Source organism: Vipera berus (assembly GCF_964194415.1).
Source record: "Vipera berus genome assembly, chromosome: Z".
NCBI classification, from domain to species: domain Eukaryota; kingdom Metazoa; phylum Chordata; class Lepidosauria; order Squamata; family Viperidae; genus Vipera; species Vipera berus.
Window position 1 is genome coordinate 17,611,299 of NC_138205.1, and position 21,660 is coordinate 17,632,958.

The 21,660-nt window shown below is 40.7% G+C and overlaps 1 protein-coding gene across 1 annotated transcript in view; it reads right to left on the reverse strand.

The window, feature by feature from the left end:
* Nucleotides 1-21,328, reverse strand: part of LOC308678483 (glutamate receptor ionotropic, NMDA 2D-like) — a gene marked incomplete at both ends in the record, with an annotated part of 52,837 nt that extends 31,509 nt beyond the window's left edge. Inside the window, 8 exons of the mRNA XM_081345694.1 lie at nucleotides 11,358-11,587; nucleotides 11,749-11,874; nucleotides 13,058-13,211; nucleotides 14,394-14,547; nucleotides 15,123-15,319; nucleotides 16,018-16,132; nucleotides 18,142-18,734; nucleotides 20,930-21,328. Of these exons, the coding sequence (XP_081201820.1) occupies nucleotides 11,358-11,587; nucleotides 11,749-11,874; nucleotides 13,058-13,211; nucleotides 14,394-14,547; nucleotides 15,123-15,319; nucleotides 16,018-16,132; nucleotides 18,142-18,734; nucleotides 20,930-21,328 (1,968 nt within the window). The remainder of the gene's footprint in view (nucleotides 1-11,357; nucleotides 11,588-11,748; nucleotides 11,875-13,057; nucleotides 13,212-14,393; nucleotides 14,548-15,122; nucleotides 15,320-16,017; nucleotides 16,133-18,141; nucleotides 18,735-20,929) is intronic.
* Nucleotides 21,329-21,660: the final 332 nt, after the last annotated feature.

Sequence of the window (21,660 nt, forward strand, 5' to 3'; positions counted from 1 at the left end):
TAAAAACACGAAGAGGCTTGTGATACCTTCGAGATGAACTGGCTTGTTAGGTTTTATGGACTGCGCAACTTTTGACAGAAAAACAAAGGCAAGGTTTCTGTTTTAATAGGCAGCAACTGCTGGAGAAGTTTTAACCTTCAACAGCCACATGAGGGAGGGTCACCGACCAGCAAATAGTTGGGCTGGAGCCAAAGAGAGGGGGAAAGCAAGAATTTCCCTTCCCCCCTTCTTTTATTGTCCCAGCCACCTCTGCCTTTCACCTCTGGAGAGGAGCACATTTCTCTTGATCATACTGTGAGCCGAAGGCTTGCTGGGGGCTTTGAAATGAGGCCAGAGGACCAAGACTTCAGGTTGCCCATGGCTACGAAAGAACAAAAACCGGTGCCTTTCACCACAGCAAGCTCCAGAAGAGCAATGCTGCTCCTTCAAAGCTAGCATCTCCAATTTTATCTGTTTGTTTCTAGCTGCTACCGAAAGATTCTTCGCTGTTGTGTTGTAAGACATTAACAGGCCTCCGCTGTGGAATTTTACACCACTAAATCTGCAGTCCCAGATACGCCTGCCAAGGCAGAAAGCCACCCGCTCCGCGTGGCTTAATTCAGAGTATGAAATCTATCCAGAAATGCCCATTTCAGGCACATTTTGCAAAACTTTCTTTTCTCTACTTCCAATTACCAACTTTCCCTCCCTCCCCACCCAGTGTGAATTTGTTAAACTGAGCTGTTTAATATTTATCTGAGATTGCGTTTCTTGTTGGACATTAATTATGCCTATTAATTACACCCCAGCTTGTTAGCTCTTAACGAAAGAGATTCAATGGGAACCAGGCTGCCATGCCACAGCTGGTCCGATTTGCGTGGCCCCCTCCTTCCCACAGCTGTGGTTGTTCGTCAGGGGCTAATTGCCAGGCGATAATCAGCCACGTCCTGGTTTATAAATACATCCAATACATGCTGGGTATCAACAAGGCTTCTGGTAGAGGGCCTTGTGGAGCTACTAAATGTGACAGATGAGTCCAACAGCGTGTCCATCTCCTGTAACTTGAATCTCCAAAGGTACTGGAATTCAGTTCCCATGCTGAAAGGAAGGATGGGAGTTGAAGTCCAAAGCATTTGAAGGCATCAGGTTGAGAAACACACTGGTTTAGGTAATTTACACCTTAATACACAAACATGGGGAACAAGACCCCTTGCTTCCTTCCATCCAGTCTGTCTGGCTTGCCATTTTTTAAAATCTTTTATTGTAATTTCTTTTATTATTGTGAGCCAACTAGTGTCATTGCAATCAAATTACATACAAATTTAATACTTATTATGTCCGTGTAATCTCTCTCTCTCCCTCCCTCTCCCTCCCTCATATAATCATATAATATAATCACATAATCAGTGCTTTTTTGTAAAAAAAAAAGGTGCCAGAACTCACACATGTCATACAACCCGCCTTGCCTACCCTACAAGGTTCCATCCAAAAAAGGTGCCGGAACTCCGTTCTGAGTGTTCTATGACAAAAAAAGCCCTACATATAATCATATAAAACATATAACCTCTATGTTTGAAATGAAGAGCAAATGGTTCTCACTTAAGAACCACTTGTTCAATGGCCATTCTAACTTGCATTTGAATGAGTGGCACTTATAATCAGTCCTAGATGTTTCAACTGTTATAGCATCCCTACAATGGTCACCTAGCTGCCATTTGAAACTTCTTTGTTGGGACTTCCGGGTGGCAAGGCTCCATTGATGGCGGCCATTTCGACCGTCAGCCCCGTTGTTTTCCGTTGAACTGCGAAAACAGCAACAATCAGCTGTTTCGCAGTTCGGAAATCCCCCCCTCGGGAGAAGAGGGGAGGGGGAGCATTCAGGTAGGGGTAGAGCTCCCCTAGAATTGTTATTCTGGGGGTTGAAGAGTGAGAGCTCCCCCGGAGCCTGAATTAGCTCCGGACTTGGGGACTCCTGTGTTCCAAGGCTTTGGAACAGAGCAGGACGCTGCAACCATCCCTGCAATCAACATTGTATTTTGGATTACTTGGATGCAGGCAGAGCTGTGCAGGAGAATTTTGAAACAACAAGTATATGATCTTTAACTCCGGTTTATACTAAAAGAAAGGAAGAAAGATGGCACAGGTGTGAATTGTCAGTGAAAAATAAAAGGACAAGGAATATATCATAAAATATAAAGACTGAGAAGGAAGAAATTGTGGTTTTTTTTAAAGTCACTCTGCGCAAAATATTTGAAATTGGTCTAAAAGTGAATTTAAGGATTTGGATATTTAATAGGGGAGAAACAAAGTTGCAAGCCGAGTGGAAAAGTGAAAGTGCGCAACGAAAATTAATTGGGTGTCAAAATGGCTTCTAAACCAGCTAAAGCTTCTGTTCCTAGAAGTGCTGGTGCGTCACCAGTTCAGCATTCTTCATTACAGGCATTGATGCCACCCCCCGTGGCACCTGCACCCGCATTAACATTAAAAGATTTACAAGATGCTTTAAAAAATCAATCTCAGCAAATATCTGAACTTATCAATGAGAAGAATAAAGAAATACGAGAGGAGTGGCTTCCGGATGGCAAGGCGACGCCGGAGGCAGCCATTTCTTGGCTGTCAGTCTCGCGGCTCCGTAGAGCTGCCGAAAACAGCGTCGATCAGCTGTTCGGCGGCTCGGAAGCCCCCACCTCAGGAGAAGAGGAGGGGGTGAGGGTCCAGGTAGGGGTAGAGCTCTCAGGGGCTGCCAGAACTTAGAGTTTTGGCAGCGGAAGGATTGAGCACCCCCGAAGCCTGGGCATGCTCCGGACTGCGAGGCGCCTCTGCTCTGGGTTTTTTGGAGCAGAACAGGGCGTTCGCAACCATCCCTGCTAGCAAGGAAGAGCTTTTGAGAACGAGGACGCAGGCAGAGCGATGCAGGAGATTTTGGTGAAGATGATGTTTTGATCTTTAACTCAATGGACTTTGCTGAATCTGCATGTGAAAGTGCATAGTTAACAATAGAGGGTGAAAATGGCGGCTATATCTTCTTATGTTCCTGCCCTGAGGCAGCAGTCTTCGGTGAAAACTTCATTGTCCTCTGCATCTGAATCTTTATCAGCTTTTACAGCAAAAGATTTGCAGAATCTGTTGCAAGAGACTATGGAAAAGCAAATGCAGCAATTTGTTGAGATAATGGAGAAAAAGTTGGAGGAGAAGTTTACAGAGAAATTAAAAGAAATGAGAGCAGACATCACATCTGCAATACAAAGCATGGTTAAAAGCATTGAGATTTTGGATGAAAGAGTGGAAGATCTTGCTCAAAATGATATTAGATTGGAAGCCAAAATGACAGAAACTGAAAATGTAATAGAGAAAATGGATTATGATTTGATTTCGACACAGTATTCTCAGATGGAGTTTGCTTTAAGAATCAGAGGCCTAATAGAAAATCCTAAGGAAAATTTGGAGAAAATGGTTTCTGAGGCTTTGGAAGGGGTGTTGAAGCGACCAGCAGATGAAATAATGCAAGATATAGATAAAATCTTCCGTGTTAATTCGTGGATCGCAAGACAAAGAAAACTACCCAGAGATGTGGTGTTTTATTTTATAAAGAGAATGATTAGAAATGAAGTTATCCAGGCCTCCTACAATATTGATTTTGTAATTGCTGAGCAAAAAGTTCTGATTTTAAAAGAGATCCCTGCAAAGATTTTAAGAAAAAGGAAGGAATTTGCTTTTTTGACACAAGAATTGAGACGACGTGATATTTAATTTAATTTAATTTAATTTATTAATATTTCTAAGTTTAAGTTTAGATGGCAAATACCAGTGGGTATGGTGGTGACCTATGAAGGTACGAGGTACTGTTTTACTACGGAGATTCAGGCACGTGATTTTTACAGTAATGTTTTAAAAGCAGTCCCCATACCATCTTTGGAATTTACAAAGAAAAAAGGTGAGAGAGAGTCTCAACGTTCCAGAGAGAACCCGCAAGTTGCTGAAGGGTTAACGCAGACAGATGTGAAAGATACAGGAGTGGGTCAAATTTCATTATCACTGGAGAAGGCCAGAAATTGGAAGAGGCGTGCTACTTCTGGACGAATGAATCAAGCCTGAAGATTTAGTCACATAATTGTAAGAGACAATAATGTAATAAGGATTATGGGAATTGGAATTGCTAGAAGGACTAAATATTTGGGGATATATTTTCTACCCTTATAAAATAATTATGTAATATTTCGTGTTGCTTTAGTTCTAAGATGATTATGAAAAGTTAATTGGGAAGATTTGTAGTAGTGTTTATTGATATTCTGTAGGTTATGATTTGTTATTTGGATGAAAAATTTTAAGCTTTTAGTTGGATAGAAGAATAGTTTTATAAAATTGATATAAATTGTTTTCTTTGTGATTGAAGTTAATTTGTAATATTTTTATGGGTAATATTGGAATAGGTAATAGAATATAAGAATATAAGAATGATGTGATTATATAAAAATTTCTTAAGTTTGGAAAGTAATCTATGGTATTTTAAGTTGTATAACACATTAGGATAATGTGAATTTAAAGCTTAGTTGGAATGAGGAATAGTTTTAGACAATTGATATAAATTGGTTTATTTGAGATTGTTTTTATTGGGTATCAGATTGGAAGGTATTATTTTGTATTTGAATAATCATTGATATGATATATATATGTATGTTTGGAATTTACCTATATGAGTTAAAGTTTGATAGTTTAAATAGATTAGGATTGTTTGCGTAAGTTAGATCATGATTGTTTGTATTTTTATACCCTGTGTTTTGGTATTAGATTGGAAAGTATTATTTTGTATTTGTATAATTATTGATATGATATATATATATATGTTTGGAGTTTTCTTATATGAGTTAAAGTTCGGTAGTTTAAATAGTTTAGGATTGTTTGCGTAAATTAGATTATGATTGTTTGTATTTTTATACCCTGTATTTTGCTCTGGGAAGCCGGGGGGGAGGGGAAAGGGAGGGAGGGGTTGGGGAGGGTTGGGGAGGGGGAAGAGGGTGGGGGGGAGGGGGTTGGGAGGTTTTTTTTTCTTTTTTTGGTTTGTTAAAGATAAAATGTATTGTAAAACTTTTTAATAAAAAAAAGAAAAAAAAAGAAATACGAGAGGACATTTTAGTGGCTTTTCAGGGACTGGCAGTTTGCATTGAGCATTTGGATGAACGTGTGGAAGAGGTGTATCAAAATAATTTGAGATTGGATGCTAAAATGTCAGAAGCTGAGAATAAAATGGATAAGACTGAGGACAAGGTGGTTATGATACAATATAGAGATATGGAGTTTGCTTTGAGGATAAGAGGATTGAAAGAGGACCCAAAGGAAAATTTGAAAGTGTTAGTGGCAGAAGCCCTGGAACCGATTTTGGGGTGCCAAGCTGAAGAAATTACAGGGGATATAGATAAAATATTTCGTGTTAACTCTTGGATTGCCAGGCAAAGAAAATTACCTAGAGATGTGGTTGTTTATTTTACAAAGAGATCGATCAGAAATGTGATTATTCAAGCTTTTTATAATAATAGATTTAAAGTTGCTGATCAAGAAGTTTTAATCTTGAAAGAAATTCCACCAAGAATTTTAAGGAAAAGGAAAGAATTTACTTTTTTGGCAGATGAATTAAAGAAACGCCAGCTTCAGTTCAGATGGGAGATACCAATAGGCTTGGTGGTGAATTATTCAGGTACGAGATATCGCCTCAATACAGTTTTGAAGGCACGAGACTTTTATTCTAATATACTGAAAGCAGGTTCTCCGCCATCCCCAGAATTTAAAGGAAGGAAGATGGAGCACGACAGAAACAAATGGAGAGTATACAGGGAGATGAAGAAGTTATCTCACGGATGGTTAAAGAACTTCAGCAAACTTCGGAAATTGTGCAGCCCCTGGGATCGTCAGAAGAGGTTAAGGAACAAAGAATGACGCGGGCTGCAACCAGACGAATGAGACAAGAACAAGAAGAACAGAAATCCACAATTATATCTCAAGAATCTACTTATAGTGAAGCAGTGGGAGGAGCGAGACCGAAGAGGCAGGTGCTTGTGGTTTTGCAAGACGCGCTCCGAAAGCTTCAGGTCGCAAAAGATGGCGACAAAGTTTCTAACCTGGAATGTTAATGGATTAAACTCCCCGCAAAAGAGAAAGAAAGTATTTCAGTATTTGAAACAATTTAAAAATGATGTTGTGTGTTTACAGGAAATGCATATTCGTGTATCAGACCAAAAATATTTGATAAATTCCAGACTGGGTATACAGTTTAGTGCGTCTGCTTCAGATAAGAAAAATGGAGTAGTTATTTATGTAAAAAAGAATTTAACAGCCAATCTAATTGAAGCCGATAAACAAGGAAGATATGTTATAATTGAACTTTTAATAGAAGGCAAGAAAATACTTTTAGTTGGACTATATGCACCTAATCAACAACAAGGAGAATTTTATAAATTTTTACATAATAAAATAATTCAATGGGATTATAAATCGTGTATTTTGATGGGAGACTGGAATGGCGTGCTGGACACACAGAAAGATAAAAAAGGTCTTTTTAAAAGTACTCCAAATCATGCCAGATTGCCTAAATCTTTTTTTGAGATGAAAGATGATTTGGAATTGAGAGACGTTTGGAGAGAACGAAATTTGGAAGAAAAAGATTTTACCTTTTTTCTGATCGACATCAATCTTTTTCTAGGATTGATTTTGTATTAACTACTAATGATTTTTTTCTAGGGTTAAGAAGATCAAGATATGTCCAAGAACTTTATCAGATCATAGTCCAGTATGGTTGGAATTGGATAAGGAGAGGAAAGATAGGAGGTCTTGGAGATTAAATGAAAATTTGTTTAGATATGAAGAAAATGTGGATGAATGTAAAAAACAGATGAAAGAATTTTTTAATATAAATATGTATAAGGGTACTCCTATTGAAATGGTTTGGGATGCAAGTAAAGCCTATATGAGAGGAGTGTTAATATATTTGAATAATAAATATAGATGTAGATTGGAATATAAGCGTAAAGAGTTAGAGGAGGAATCAAGAGGAAAGAGAAGGCTCTAATTTTGAACCCATCTGATAAGAGGGCGAAGGAAGCAATTACTTTGTTAAGAGGTCAGTTTAATATGTTGATGGCAGATCAAGTGGCATCTAACTTACGGTATGTTAAACACAATACTTTTTGTAATGCTAATAAGCCGGGGAGGTGGCTAGCTTATTTGTTAAGGAAAAAACAAAGGTCACGTAACATAGATAAGATAGAATACAAGGGAAAAGAGGTGTTTCAGCAGAATTACATTAAAAAGGCTTTTGTTGAATTTTATTCTAAGTTATATGCTGGGGATAGAATTCAAGGTTTAGATATAGATAGATATTTACAAGAAGTGAATATCCCTGTACTTACACAAGAGCAAAGGGAAGGGATGAATCAATTGATAAATGCTGAAGAAATTATTTTAGCAATTAAACAATTAAAAGTGGGTAAAGCACCAGAAACAGATGGTTTGACTGCCATTTATTATAAAAATTTACAGTTAGAAATGGCGGAACCTCTAAAAGGATTATTTAGAACAATTCAATCTGGAGGAGAAGTGCCTCCATCGTGGAAAACAGCTTTTATATCGTTGATTCCAAAGGAAGATCAAGATCTTACCCAAACCAAAAATTACAGACCAATATCGCTTTTAAATACTGATTATAAAATATTTGCTAAAATTTTAGCAAACAGATTAATGAAGGTTATGCAGCAAATGATTCATAGTGACCAAACAGGATTTATAAGTGGTAGACAAATGAAAAATAATGTGAGACATGTTGTAGATTTACTGGAATTTTTGGAGAGAAATAACCAGGTCTCTGCAGCGTTGATCTTTTTGGATGCTGAAAAGGCCTTCGATCAATTGAATTGGCAATTTTTATTAGAGAAGTAGTATTAGTATTAGAGAATTAGTAATTAGTATTAGAGAAGATGGAGTTTGGGGATGAGTTTTTACAACCTATTAGAGCAATATATCAGAAGCAAAAAGCTCAAATAATAGTTAATGGTAGTTTGACAGAAGCATGTAATATTGAAAAGGGTACAAGACAGGGGTGCCCGTTGTCACCTTTGTTGTTTGTCTTAACACTGGAAATATTATTGATTAAGATACGTGATTCAAATAAAATTAAGGGAATTAACATAAGAGATCAAGATTATAGATTGAGAGCGTTTGCGGATGACTTGGTTATTACATTAAGTCAACCGACTCAGTCGGTTGTAGATCTGATGGAGATAATATTGTTATATGGAAAAGTTTCTGGATTTAAGATAAATATGCAAAAAACTAAAATATTGCCTAAAAATATGACTACAGAACAAAAGGTAGTCCTAGAAAAATTAACAGGATTTGAAATAGTTAAAAAGATTAAATATTTGGGGGTATATCTTTCAGTTTCAAATGCGAAATTATATAAAAATAATTATGAATTGTTATGGTTAAAAATACAAAAAGAGTTAGATAGTTGGAAAATATTACAATTGTCTTTATTGGGAAGAATTGCAGCAGTGAAAATGAATGTTTTACCAAAATTTTTATTTTTGTTTCAAATGATACCTATACTCAAAAAAGATTCAAATATGGAAGAATGGCAGAAAGGTATTAATAAATTTGTTTGGGCAGGGAAAAGACCAAGAGTAAAATTTAAGATAATGCAAGATGTACGTGAAAGAGGTGGTCTTAAAATGCCCAATTTTAAACTATATTATGAGGCTGCGGCTTTATCATCAATTAGTGATTGGTTTAATCTAACACAAGGGAGATTATTGAATATTGAGGGATCTGATTTATTATTTGGCTGGCATGCATATTTATTATATGATAAGAAGGTGGATAATATCTTTAAGACACATATATTAAGGTATGCCCTGTTGCGAGTTTGGAAAAAATATCGATATAAGCTAAATTATAAAATACCAATTTGGGCAATACCTAAACATGCAATAGAAAATATAAGTGTGGGATTTAAACATGATGTGACTACATATAAAGAAATTCTTAGAATGGAAAGGAATGTATGGCAATTAAAGCCATTTAATATTTTAAAAGAAGAAAGAATAGTGCGGACTTGGTTTCAGTATGGGCAGATACAAACTAGATGGAAAGAAGATCGGAAAATTGGTATTTCAACAACTGATGAAAATTTGGTAAAACAAATTAGAGATCAAAATCAAGCGCATATAAGAAGGATATATAATGCATTGATAGAAATAGATTCAGAAACGGAACTTGTTAAAGATTGCATGATAAAATGGGCCCAGAATTTTCAGGAGCCCATAACGATGGATATCTGGGAAAAGATATGGGTCAGAAATGTGAAATTTACACAGGCACAAAATTTAAGAGAGAATTTTTATAAAATGTTTTATAGATGGCATTTAGATCCTAAATAATTAGCATGTATGTATCTGAATTATCAGCCTAAATGTTGGAGGTGTGGTTGTGATGATGCAACCTATTATCATATATGGTGGACTTGTAAAAAAGTTAAAGCTTTTTGGATTAAAATTTGGTGGAATATGCAGAAGATATTTAAGAAAAAGATAAGCTTTTCTCCACAGTTATTTCTGTTGGGTATTATTACAGATTGTACTGTTATAGATACTAAATTGATGTTAAATTTAATTACGGCAGCAAGACTCTTGGTAGCGCAATATTGGAAGAAGGAGGAACTGCCTACTATAGAAGAGTGGACTTTAAAAGTTTCAAACCTGGAGGAAATGGCAAAGATTTCAGCATATTTGAAAGAACAATCGCAACAGAGATATATTGTGGAATGGAGAAGATGGATCGATTATATTCAGAATAAATATGGGACTAGAAAATTTCATTTAGTACATGAATAAGTATTAGTATTATATGATGCATTATTAATTAGTTATTATTATTTAGTTATTTAGTTATGTTAAGAGGAGTTAAAGCGCGATAGAATTTAAAGTGTCTTTTTTAGTTGGTTAGCATATTTTAGCTTAAGTTGGTTAAAGTTTATACTCTGTATTCAGCTCTGGGGGAGGGGAAGTGGGGGGGAGGGGGAGGGAGGGAGTTTATGTTTTTAAAATGTATTTTAAAACTTTTCAATAAAAAATGAAACTTCTTTGTTGGTTTCCTACAGGAAGTCACAAATAGTGACCATGTGACTTCTTCACAATGGTGGCATAGGATTTGCTTAACAACACCAAGAAGTGTTGAAATCGCCATCGCGAGGTGACATGGCCACAAAATGTGTCATTGTGCTTTATGACCGCATGACGTAGCTGGTCCCAATTGTTGTTGTTAACCAAGGACTACCTGCATTGGCTACCGAGATGCCTTTTTATGGGACAGGCAGGAGGGTATACTACTTTAAAAAATACAAAACCATGTTGGATTTGTGGCAGATGTAGAGTTGGTAGCTCTTCTGTTTTTCAGATAGCCACGCCATCAGGGCTTGTTCTGATTCTCCAAAGGAAAGATTATCAAATTCAAGGGAAGCACATGCTGGGTAGTGCAAACTATAATATGATGAACACATTTGCTTTCTATACAGGAAGTCTGAAATTTAATTTCATCAAGGTCTTTACAAATAGTTCTCCAGCAATCATAGACTTCATAACTTTCTGGCCTTTTGCAATGGGAAAGAAAAACCTTTATAGGTCCCTGCCTTCCTTTCTTCTTCTGGATAATTCCGTCTTCTCTTTGACTGACATTTCCTGAGCCACTCTTTAGAATACAGAGCAAGTTTTCCCTTTGCTGAGCTGGCCTGATCACAGGCAGGTACATACATCTTCTAAACACTATTTAAAATAACCCTTGCAAAGTCTGAATGGCTCAATCAAAGGAAGGTTATCTTGGAAGACAAGCTGCTTTGCAAGACAATTCACCGAGCTCAGATCTAAGACAATGCAAGCAGACTATGTAAAAAATAAAATAAATCTTGGTTTCTTTCAGGAAATGCTAGATGGAAATGGACAGTGAAGGAAAAACAAAGATGCAACCCTACTCTTAACCTTAAACTGTACCAGTAGCATACCTCTCCCTGATGTTTAAGTTAGTCAAATATCGCAGCAATGGACTTGACAAGGAGTTTTCTGTCACCAGAACCTTCATTTACATCTCAGTTTTAAAAATAGCAGATTTGTCAATCCATTTAACCTGACTGAAGATCAAGTTTCGTTACCTAGTGTCTTGTTTTATTTTAAAGAAAGCAAAACTGTTTTAAAGATGAAGGAGAGCCCAAGAAATGAGGAACGTGAAATGGAATCAGTGCAACTGTGTCTATAAATCTGTCTGGGGATAAAAGGCCAAGCAGATGAGCAGGTCTGCACTTTTTTCCTCATGAACCCCATTCCCCATTCCCTTCTTCTCACCTTCTGGTCACTCAGCCCAGACACCGTGTCAACGTACTCCTCCTGGATCATAAAGGCAGCCAGGTTGGCTGTGTAGCTGGCAAGGAAGATTACAGCAAAGAATGCCCAGATCAGCACCATGATCTTGCTAGTGGTGCCTCTGGGGTTCTCCACAGGCACAGAATTATTAAACACCAACGCCCAAAGCAACCAGATTGATTTTCCAATCGTGAACTTGGAGCCTCCAGTGCCTAGAAAGCAGATGGGGGAACGGGGGTGGGGGAGAAAACAACTTTCAAAAGCTAAACTGACCTGAGAAGGCTCAAAGACCAGTAAGATGCATTGCTTGACTTCCAGAGGGAGCCCAAATTTCCACTCCCTCCCTCTCTCCCCGTAGCAGTGGTATACTCACGTTTGCTGTTGCTGAGGCTGCGGTTGTAGCCCACTGGGCTGAAATATTCAAAGATGAAGACAGTCACTGCAACGACCGTCAGGCACATGACGAACATCATCACCCAAACAGCAGGGCTGTAAGGCTCTGTGGAAAGAGAAATGGGGTGGGTGCCCATCTGACACGCAGACAAGAAACAAAAACAAAACCCCTCCTTCATGAATTAAAATGCTCGTCCCACCTCTTCATTTTCCAGCCTCCAAGTCATATTACCGATACGAAGTTAAAGACGGTAACAAAACATTCAGGACATAAGCTCACTAGTCAGGACAATTAACCAGAGGAATGACAGGCCTCCAGAAATTGTGGGTGCTCCAACATTGGAGGTTTTTCAGAAGAGATTGGACGACCATTTGTCTGAAATGGTATAGGGTTTCCTGTTTGAGCCAAGGGCTGGACTAGAAGACCTCCAAGGTCCTTTCCAGGTTTGTTATTCTGGTATTTAACCAATCAGAGTAGAGCTGGAAGGGACCTTGGAGGTCTTCCAGTCCAACCCCCAGCTCAAGCAGGAAGACCCTATACCATTTCAGACAAATGGTCGTCCAGTCTCTTCTGGAAAACCTCCAGTGGTGAAGCACCCACAACTTCTGATGACAAGATGTTCCACTGGTTAATTGTCCTCACTGTTAGGAAAAAAAGGTAAAGGTAAAGGTTCCCCCGCACACGCGTGCTAGTCGTTTCCAACTCTAGGGGCCGGTGCTCATCTCCGTTTCAAAGCTGAAGAGCCAGCGCTTGTCCAAGGACGACTCCATGGTCATGTGGCTGGCATGACTAGATGCCAAAGGCGCACGGAACGCTGCTACCTTCCCACCGTAGTGGTCCCTATTTTTCTACTTGCATTTTTATGTCCTTTCGAACTGCTAGGTTGGCAGAAGCTGGGACGAGTAACAGGCGCTCACTCTGTTACGCGGCACTCGGGATTCGACCCGCCAAACTGCCGACCATCTGATCGACAAGCTCAGCGTCCTAACCCACTGAGCCACCGCGTCCCTTCACTGTTAGGAAGTTTCTCCTTAATTCCGGTTTGCTTCTCCCCTTTATCAGTTTCCATCCATTGTTTCTTGTCTTGCCTTCTGGTGCTTTCCCTGAGACTAACTAAGCCCTTGTTCTGGGATGAGTGGATGTTACTACGGGGGGAATTGAAGGGTCTTGCATCTCTGATTCTGGTGCAAAGTTTTGGAATAAGAGTGACCTGCAAGCTCTTTGTCCCATCGGCATCACCACCCCCAATGCTTTTTCCCTTTGCTCAAATCTCGGCCTGAGCATTCACCTAGGAAGGCAGAAGGTGAAACAGTTCCATTGCTGCGGGACACCATGACACTGATGCCTGTCTCGACGAAGGGCACAGAGAAATCTATGACTTCAGCTCTTTCTGCATTGATGGTCAGGGATCCAATTGCCATGTCAGCTCGCTTGTAATACACCTGATGGAGAAACAGACAGAAGGAGAGAGAGTGGGCTGGTGTTTCTGAGGCAGGAGACAAATAAACATCCTGAGATTTGTGACCCAGGTGAAAAGATTAATACTGTCTAAAGGCATAATATAAGAAGCAGGAATATATGGTTTTAAGGTGGCAGGGGCAGCTTTCCCATAAGCTGTGATGAAGATTAGATGAGCAGTCACTGTCAGTGAATTGTTAAGATAGTCCCTTTCTTCCGTACAATATCCAGGAAGGCTTGACTTATGACCACAATTGGGATCAGAATTTCTGGTGCTAAGCAAGATGGTTAAATGGGTCACACCCAATTTTACATCCTTTTATTTTATTTTTTTTGCCATGCTTATAAAGCAAACCTGTCAAGCTCGAAGCATGTTTTTGCTGGTCTGACAATTATTGCTTCTCAGCTTGCCAGTGAACTTGGGGGAGGGAAAGGGATCATAATGCAGACTTCAAAATATCAAGAAAGCAGACGGTGAGAACTAAGGACCGTTCACCAGGTGTCTGGCCAGACCCAGAGACACTTTCTCATAACATTTTTCCTCCTAATTGGGCAACGTGACCTGACAAAGGAGGAGGAGGGGGAATTCTATACTTTTACTGTATGAGATCGGGTGGGGTTTTTCCAGAGCTGGTTCTGCTTGTGTGCGTGCCGAAATGATGTACTCAATAAAGATTTACATTAAGAGTTCAACAAGCCTCAAAGATGTTTACTTGGTTGGGTTCGTCAGTCGGAACCTTGACAAAACCACTGCAATTGTTAAGTGAATTATGCGGTTGTGAAGCAAATCCAGCTTCCCCCACTGACTTTGTTGGTTGGAAGCTGGCTGAGGAGGTCACAAATGGCGATCATATGACCCCAGGATGTTGCAGCCACAGTAAATATATGCCGGTTGCCAAGCACCCCAATTTTAATCATGGGACTGTGGAGAATGCTGTGATTGTTGTAAGTGCAAGTAGGAATGCAAGTTACCTTTTCCAGTGCCATTTTAACTTTGAATGGATGCTAAACGAATGGCTGCAACTGGAGGGCTACCATAGAGAAGAACTTAAGAGTCAAGAAGAACAAGAATAGCTAGTGTTCGGGAGAAGCTGAGAACAGGAATAGGAATAACCTGCATTTCTAAGATTTTGTGCAGAAATTGAAGCCCCTCGTTCCCCAATTACCTCTCCAATCATGCCATTCCACATGCCATTGACTTTTTTCCCATGTTTGCCATTGGTGACAAGGTAGAGGTCATAGGTGAATCCCAGAGTTTTCGCCAAACGCTTCAGGATGTCAATGCAAAACCCCTTACAACATCTCTTCTTTAACTGATTGCTGTGAACCGTGCAAGGAAAGGGAAAAGAAACTCAGCGAGTGATTTAGGAACATCGCAGAAAGTAATTAAGAACGAGCATGGCATAGTGGTTAGTGTGGAACCCAATTCCTCAGCCAGTCATAAATTTCATTGGCTGGGACTTTGGGGAAGCCACCTGAGTAACTTTGGGCCAATCTCCAGGAGACTGTGAGTTCTAGTCCCACCTTAGGCATGAAAGCTGACGGGGTGACTTTGGGCTAGTCCCTCTGTTTCTCAGTCCAACCCACCTCACAGGGTTGTTGTTCTGAGGGATACAGGTGGAGGGAGAAGTATGAGTATGTTCACTGCCTAGAATTATTTATAAAAATAATAAAGTGGGATACAAATTAATAAATAAAACCGATAAGAAATATGGAGCTGGGAAAGAGAACAACCTGTAGACCTCCAAGTTCCTTGGGAAAAAGGTAGGATCTAGCTGGAATGAAGCATATAAGTCCCATGAGGTACTCTGATATTTTTCAGGAAGAACAGGATTCAAAGTTTAAGAATAATCTGCCAGGCTTATGAGAAACCTGCTCGAGCATATTAAAAATACCTGTCAGTAAGGTTGAGAGGGTGATGGCAGGGCACCGAGTCACGGATGCAAGTCTTAGTGGCAGGATCAATGTCATCCACAATTACAAAGGGCCTCTCCTCCAAGGTTGCCACCATCAAGTGCTTGTTGTCATCCACGGGTTGTAGGAATTTCCTATAGCGTGACATACTCAGGATCCGTCGCTCCCACCGTCCCACCTGCCTCCCAAGGCAAAGAGAAGAGATTAGACACACCCCCAATCTTCATAGTCCTGCCAGACCCCTAAAGGGACGCCAAATTCATTTAATATACAAGAATTGTTTCAATCCATCAAAGCAGACATTTCTTTCAAAAAAAAACAAGAGCTCCCAAATTCAGCTTCTTATATTACATTTTGAATTTTCCCATCAACCCCTTTCCCTTAAAATCACACTCATCCTTCAACTAACGTCCTTTGGGGACATCCGACTTAGACACAGGTTAAAAAAATATTGGGTAGACAAGAAACTTGTCCTCTGGCCTCACTCAGCAGCTTAGCTTGGCTCAGTGTCCAGCCTCAGCAATTTCCAAAGCTGGAGTCAGGACTGTATACATCAGCCCACTACATTTTTCTGCTGGAGAGAAGCCACATAGTGGTTTGATTTAGCTTGTTTGTGTGAGTAATTAAAAATTCTTTAGTCTCTTTTCTCTGTCGGGAACGCAGAAGTGAATGACAGGGGACAGAATGGAGACCAGAAGGCTCTCTCTGTGTTTCTAGTTCTCAGAAGCTTCCCTAACTCCAAATTCACACGTGCCATGTTTCCCCCAAAGTCACCTTCACTCCATATTACTTCTTCTCTAATCCTTCCTGTCCTCCAATTATCTTTCTTGCCAACCTACAGCTCGTTCCACCCCTACCCCCCCTCCTTAAACTCACCTCTTCCCAAGTCCGATGTTTGCTAAGTGAGATTACAGCCAGAGATGGATTGATCAGGTAGCCGTCCTCGTTAAAGGAGAAGTCCTTGTCACCCCAAGTGACATTCATGAAATATCTGTGTGAAAAGGCAGAAGGGAAGCACTTTGGACAACCCCAATCTGTGTCTTTAACCCCTACTTTCTCTCCTATACTCATGCCTGACACCAAAGACTTTTATCCAATGTCTGAGACAAGAGAAACTCGGTAAGATGCGGACTAGGCTTCTAAAAAGAAACCAAGAAAAAAAAAGCCAGTTTTGAGTAAAGATGCATGACGTGTGTGCGGATTTCAGTTTGGGAGTACGAAGTGGAAGGAAGGGAACAGGTAAAATGGCAGAGAAAAGAAACAGAGCTACTGTCAGAATCCATTTATGTTTCATTTCTAACTCCCTCTGTGCAAACCCAAATCTCACCCCCACCCCCTGACCGGATTCTGCCGTTCCCAAGGAGGAAAGAGAAGACAGGGTAGTTTATTGCCCCATCTCTTTCCCTTAGATGTAACTTTTTGTTTATTCAGCCTGCCTGTTGGCCATCGCAAAAAGACCTACTAAAGGAACACTCTCCCTCTGAACTTCGAACAACTAAGAAAGGGGGTGAGGAGAATTCTGGCTCTTGCCGATGAAAGGAAATCCTCTCCCTCTCTGTTTTACGAGCAAACAAGGAAGGTGGTGGTGGGGAATTCTGGCTTGTATCTCCGGATGGAATGTGAAGGGGAGGAAGTAATTGTGTTGCGAATGGACTGATGGTTCTCCCTTTCCCATGAGGGGTTTGACACCTGAGACTTGACTGATCCGGGACTGACCAAATGGACTGAGGGGTGGGGTCTTGCTCGGGGACACTTTAAAAATATCAATCTGTGAGACAGTTTTCAGATCCTGTCTATTACATCCTCTGTCACCTACATCTTAGTAAAAGTTCCTGCTTGGACAATCTTGTCTCCAAGAGTTTTTCTTTCCTAAGATGTGGATTGGAGTAGGTTCTGACAGCTGCCGTATTCCTTGACCGCTGCAGAAAAGCTAGCTGACTTTTGGGCCCCCTCAGCTAAATCCAAGCAACTTTTCCCACTAATAAACTAGAATATTCTCTACCCACTTTAGAAACAATACAAAGGAATGTCAGCATTCAACTTGCTGTACCCACTGCTAATCCCATACATCTGCCCACCTTACGTCTGTTCCACATAGCAGTCAAATGGTTTTGTCTCGATGTGTGAACGTGCCACTCATTATTGACCACGAGTTGTCTTCTTGTCCAGGTTTTACATCTATCCCCTTTCTATCCCCTTATTATTGGCCAATGGGGAAAACATGAACTGGCATGGGTCTGGCATGGCTTCAATATTCTCCTTGCCTTTTCTCCTGTGCTACATTTCTCCTCCATTTGAATAACTTCAGATAAAAATAATGTGAAATAAAGAAGGCCCAGAGAAACAAATCAGACCAGAGAAGAAGGAAGGTGCTCCTGTCTTTATCCTGTGCTCTACCTTAAATTAGAATTAAACTAGCTGCTTCCATGAATGGGACTGAAACTAATAAATAGAAGGAAACTTGTAATTAAGCAACCAAAGCCACTTCGGCATCCCTTATTCTGGAGACTACGAGGAGGATTATCAGAGCTGTTGGATCTGAAGGTAAAAATACAGCTTGGAACACCATTATGGAAGCAATATTGCAGTGCCAAGGAGGAGGTGTAGTATGGCTATGCTCAAAGACATAACAGAGGAATAGAGGTGGACTCCAGGGGGTTAAGATACAACTGTGGTCCATTCAGGTTTATGCCATTTGTAAATGTATGCACGACGCAAGACTTTTTATTGCTTAAGATGACCCTTCTCCAATTGTCTTGGATACAACACAACCTGATGCCAGCTGGGAAAGGTGAAAGCTGTAGCCAACCCATCTGGGAGGCATCCGATTGTGGAATTAAATGGGTGGAATAATGTGCAAATCAAGAAAAGAATGAAAGTGGAGAAAAAGGCACCGGGTGGGAACAGGTCACAGCTTTTCGTGAAAGGGAATAGTAGATTCCTCTTGATTGTACTACCCTCCCACCTAAAACGCCCTCCCCAGCCTCTTTCCCTGCTAACCGATGTAGATTCTCGTTGAATTGGGTGAGATTGGGTGCCCGGCAGTCGCTGTTGAATTTTGGAATTGAGCCGTAGACTTTGAAGAGGGCTTCAGCCCCTTTGGCAATTATGGCCACACCGTTTTGTACTCTGTGGTAAAGATCGTCTTTCCATCCTGCTGAAAGCACCATGAACAGACCCTCGGGCAGTTCCTCAGGCAGATAGGCAGTTCTACCAAAGTTGGCACCCGCCATGAACCAAATATACCCAGGGCCAGTAAGTTTGACTTCACGAGCAGCGCGGAAGATGCTTTCTGCTTCTTCACGGGAACAGTAGAGAAGGCAAATACGGGCATTTATTTCTCGGAGCTGGCGTTTCAGGCGGGCTCCATCTGGGTCATCGGTAAGGTTAAGGGTCACAGTGCTGCGGCGTTCCCAACCAATGAAGCTGCTGTCGGTCAGGACCTCAATGTAATCTACAAAGTCTTCATAGCCAGGAAACAGGGTAGTAATGACGGCAAATGCTGTCCAGTCATATTGTTCCAGGACCTCAAACATCACCTGCAACTGTTGTTTGGTGGAGGAACCAAGCTGCAGGAACGTGGATCCTTTCTCCTAGGGGTTTTAGAAAGGACAAAAGTGATCAGGCTGAAAAGCAGAAACAGTTTTACATATTTATTTAGTTGTAAAATTTATCTGCCGCCCACGTTATCACAAGGTAATTCTGGGTAGCTTACAATCTTAAAATGAGTTTTTCCCTTGTTTTCTATCCAGATTCAAATAAAACATACAAATTTCCAAATGGGTTTTTTTTTGAAAAAATTTTTATTAGTTTTTATAGGGTTAAAAAGGAGGATAGGGAAATGGGGGTTTGGGATAGGGTAGAGGAAGGGTTGGGGTTGAGGGTTGGGGTTTTCCCCCAATAACATTCAAAATTTGGCAAACAGCATGTTGTCTGGGTAAATGTACATAAATAAAGATAATAAAGCTAACAATAACACTGATAGGTATAATAAAATATCAAAAACAATACTAAATTTTCAATGTATGATGTCATTCTTACTCAAATAAATTCAAAATTGCATATCACATTCCTTTCTCTCTAACTCGCTTATCTAGCCATTGATAAAATTTATTCCAAGTTCTATAGTAAACTAAATGTTCTTTCTCTTTAATCTCTAAAGTTAATCTATCCATTTCTGCACAATCCAATATTTTCTTAATTAATACGTCTTCAGTCGGTAACTTTTCATTTTTCCAATATTGAGCATACATAATTCTCGCTGCTGTCAATACATGTAACATTAAATATCCGTTCTCCTTGTCATAGTTAGGGCCTATCATTCGTAAGAGAAACAATTCTGGTTTAAATTCTATTTGTTTTTTTAATCATCTTTTCTAACCATAAGTGTATCTTAAGCCAAAACCTTTATGCTTTAGGACATGACCACTAGATATGGTAATAAGTACCTGGTCTTTGATTACATGTCCAACAAACATTTGAAATATTTTTAAACATTTTAGCTAGTCTACAAATTTCCAAATGTTTTCAGTTGAGGAGATAAAAGTTCAGTTTTAAGTTCTGCTTTTAACCCAGGCCTTCCCAGCAACTTGTCTTTCACAAAAAATAATTCCCAAAGTCTTTATGAACAGAATTAGATCATCTTGTTAGAACTATTAGCTCCTATCTGTAACAGAAAAGGGGCGTTGCCTTACCTGAACGCCTTTTCTCAGCATGATGATGGAGAATCCACGAATGGCTTAACTCTGTCTTCCTGCCCAGTTAGACTAAGTCAGTCAAACTTGCCACGCCTCTCCTGGGCCAGGAACTCCTCCCAGTCACGACGAAGGCAAAGCAAATGACGACAGTCCGACGTGTTGGCTCCCATACCCCTGACACAGGACCTGACGGACACTAAGGGGTGGGTGTGGATTCTCCATCATCATGCTGAGAAAAGGCATTCAGGTAAGAGAACGCCCCTTCTCCAGCATGATAGATGGAGAATCCACGAATGGGACATCCCAAAGCTGCCCTGTCCCTATGGGAGGGAATCAGTCTGGGCCTGTGTCCCACCCTGTGGCACTACCTGTTGCAGCACTCTCCGGCCGAATGAGGCGTCTGTGGAGGCTAACCTATCCAGTTTATAATGCCTCACAAAAAGGGAAGGCGAGGACCATGTCACCGCCCTACAAATGTCCTCAATGGACACCCTACAAATGTCCTCAATGGACGCCTGTGTCGCCCAAGCCGCAGAAGTTGCAGCACTACGAGTGGAGTGAGCAGTGATACGCCTGGGAACTGACAGAGAATGAGATTGGCACGCCCCTGCAATACAAGCCCTGATCCACCTACATATACGACCTGCTTAATTACTCAGAAGAGTTGACTCAGCAAGATTCTGGGAGCCAAAATTACCACGTCTATTCTGGGCACAGACTAAGTCATGACTGGGAGGTGTCCTGGCCCAGGAGAGGCGTGGCAAGTTTGACTGACTTAGTCTAATTGGGCAGGAAGACAGAGTTAACCCATTCGTGGATTCTCCATCTATCATGCTGGAGAATGAACATGTAGTCTAATTATATTATACCTTGGTAATATTGATCTTTTCAACTCTGCTAGTATTTCTTAATCCCTACCAAATCCCCTCCCCCACATATACACATTTCTGCACATCTAGCAATTAAATTATCTCCTAAGGGCCCTTTTTCCAAATTGTTTTGCCTATAGAATAAGCAGATTTCTGTTAAACAAGTGACCAAGCTTCCATGTATATTCAGGTAGCAGAATAAGCCCAGGAAAGTTATGTTACCTTGGGAGTAAGAACAATGGCTGATCCTCCATTGATGCCAATGATTGGGACTGAGGTCTGTGCTGAGATGAAGTCCAGGATCTGGGCGACGTCCTCCGTTCGTGTGTCATCCTCAAAAACGACTCCATGGATGTGCAAGGAGGAGAGGACATCACAGAGCCGTACAATTAGGCTACGAGGGTTGGTGTCGTTCAGAACGACAGGGATGGGGTTGATCTCCATGGAGAAATTGCGAAAATCCTCAAGTGAGAACCGGGCACTTTCTGGTGTGTAGGTTGAGCCACTGAAAATAATGGGGATGTTGATGGTTCGTCGCCGTAGGTCCAGGAAAGGGCTGGCACAGGCCAGAGCCATAACAAAGAGCATCCTAGCAGCGGGGGTGCCCGGGGGCAGGCTCATCTCGCAGGACCTCTAAGTTCCCCCTGTAGAAGGTTGGAAGAAGAAAGAGACTAGGGAATGAGAAGCAGAAGATCAAAGGGGACAGGGGGCCAATTGTGACCTCAGAGCTCAAATGGAAAGAATTTGGCCTGCTGTTTGGGCTAGTCTAGACTTCCTCTCCCAAGGCAGCTCTTGATGGTGCCCAGTTCCTTTATATCAGGGGTCTTCAAACTTAGCCTTTTTTAATGAGTTGTGGACTTCAATTCCCAGAATTCCTCAGCCAGCGTGCCTGGCTGAGGAATTCTGGGAGTTGGAAGTCCACAAGTCATAAAAGGGCCAAGTTTGAAGACCCC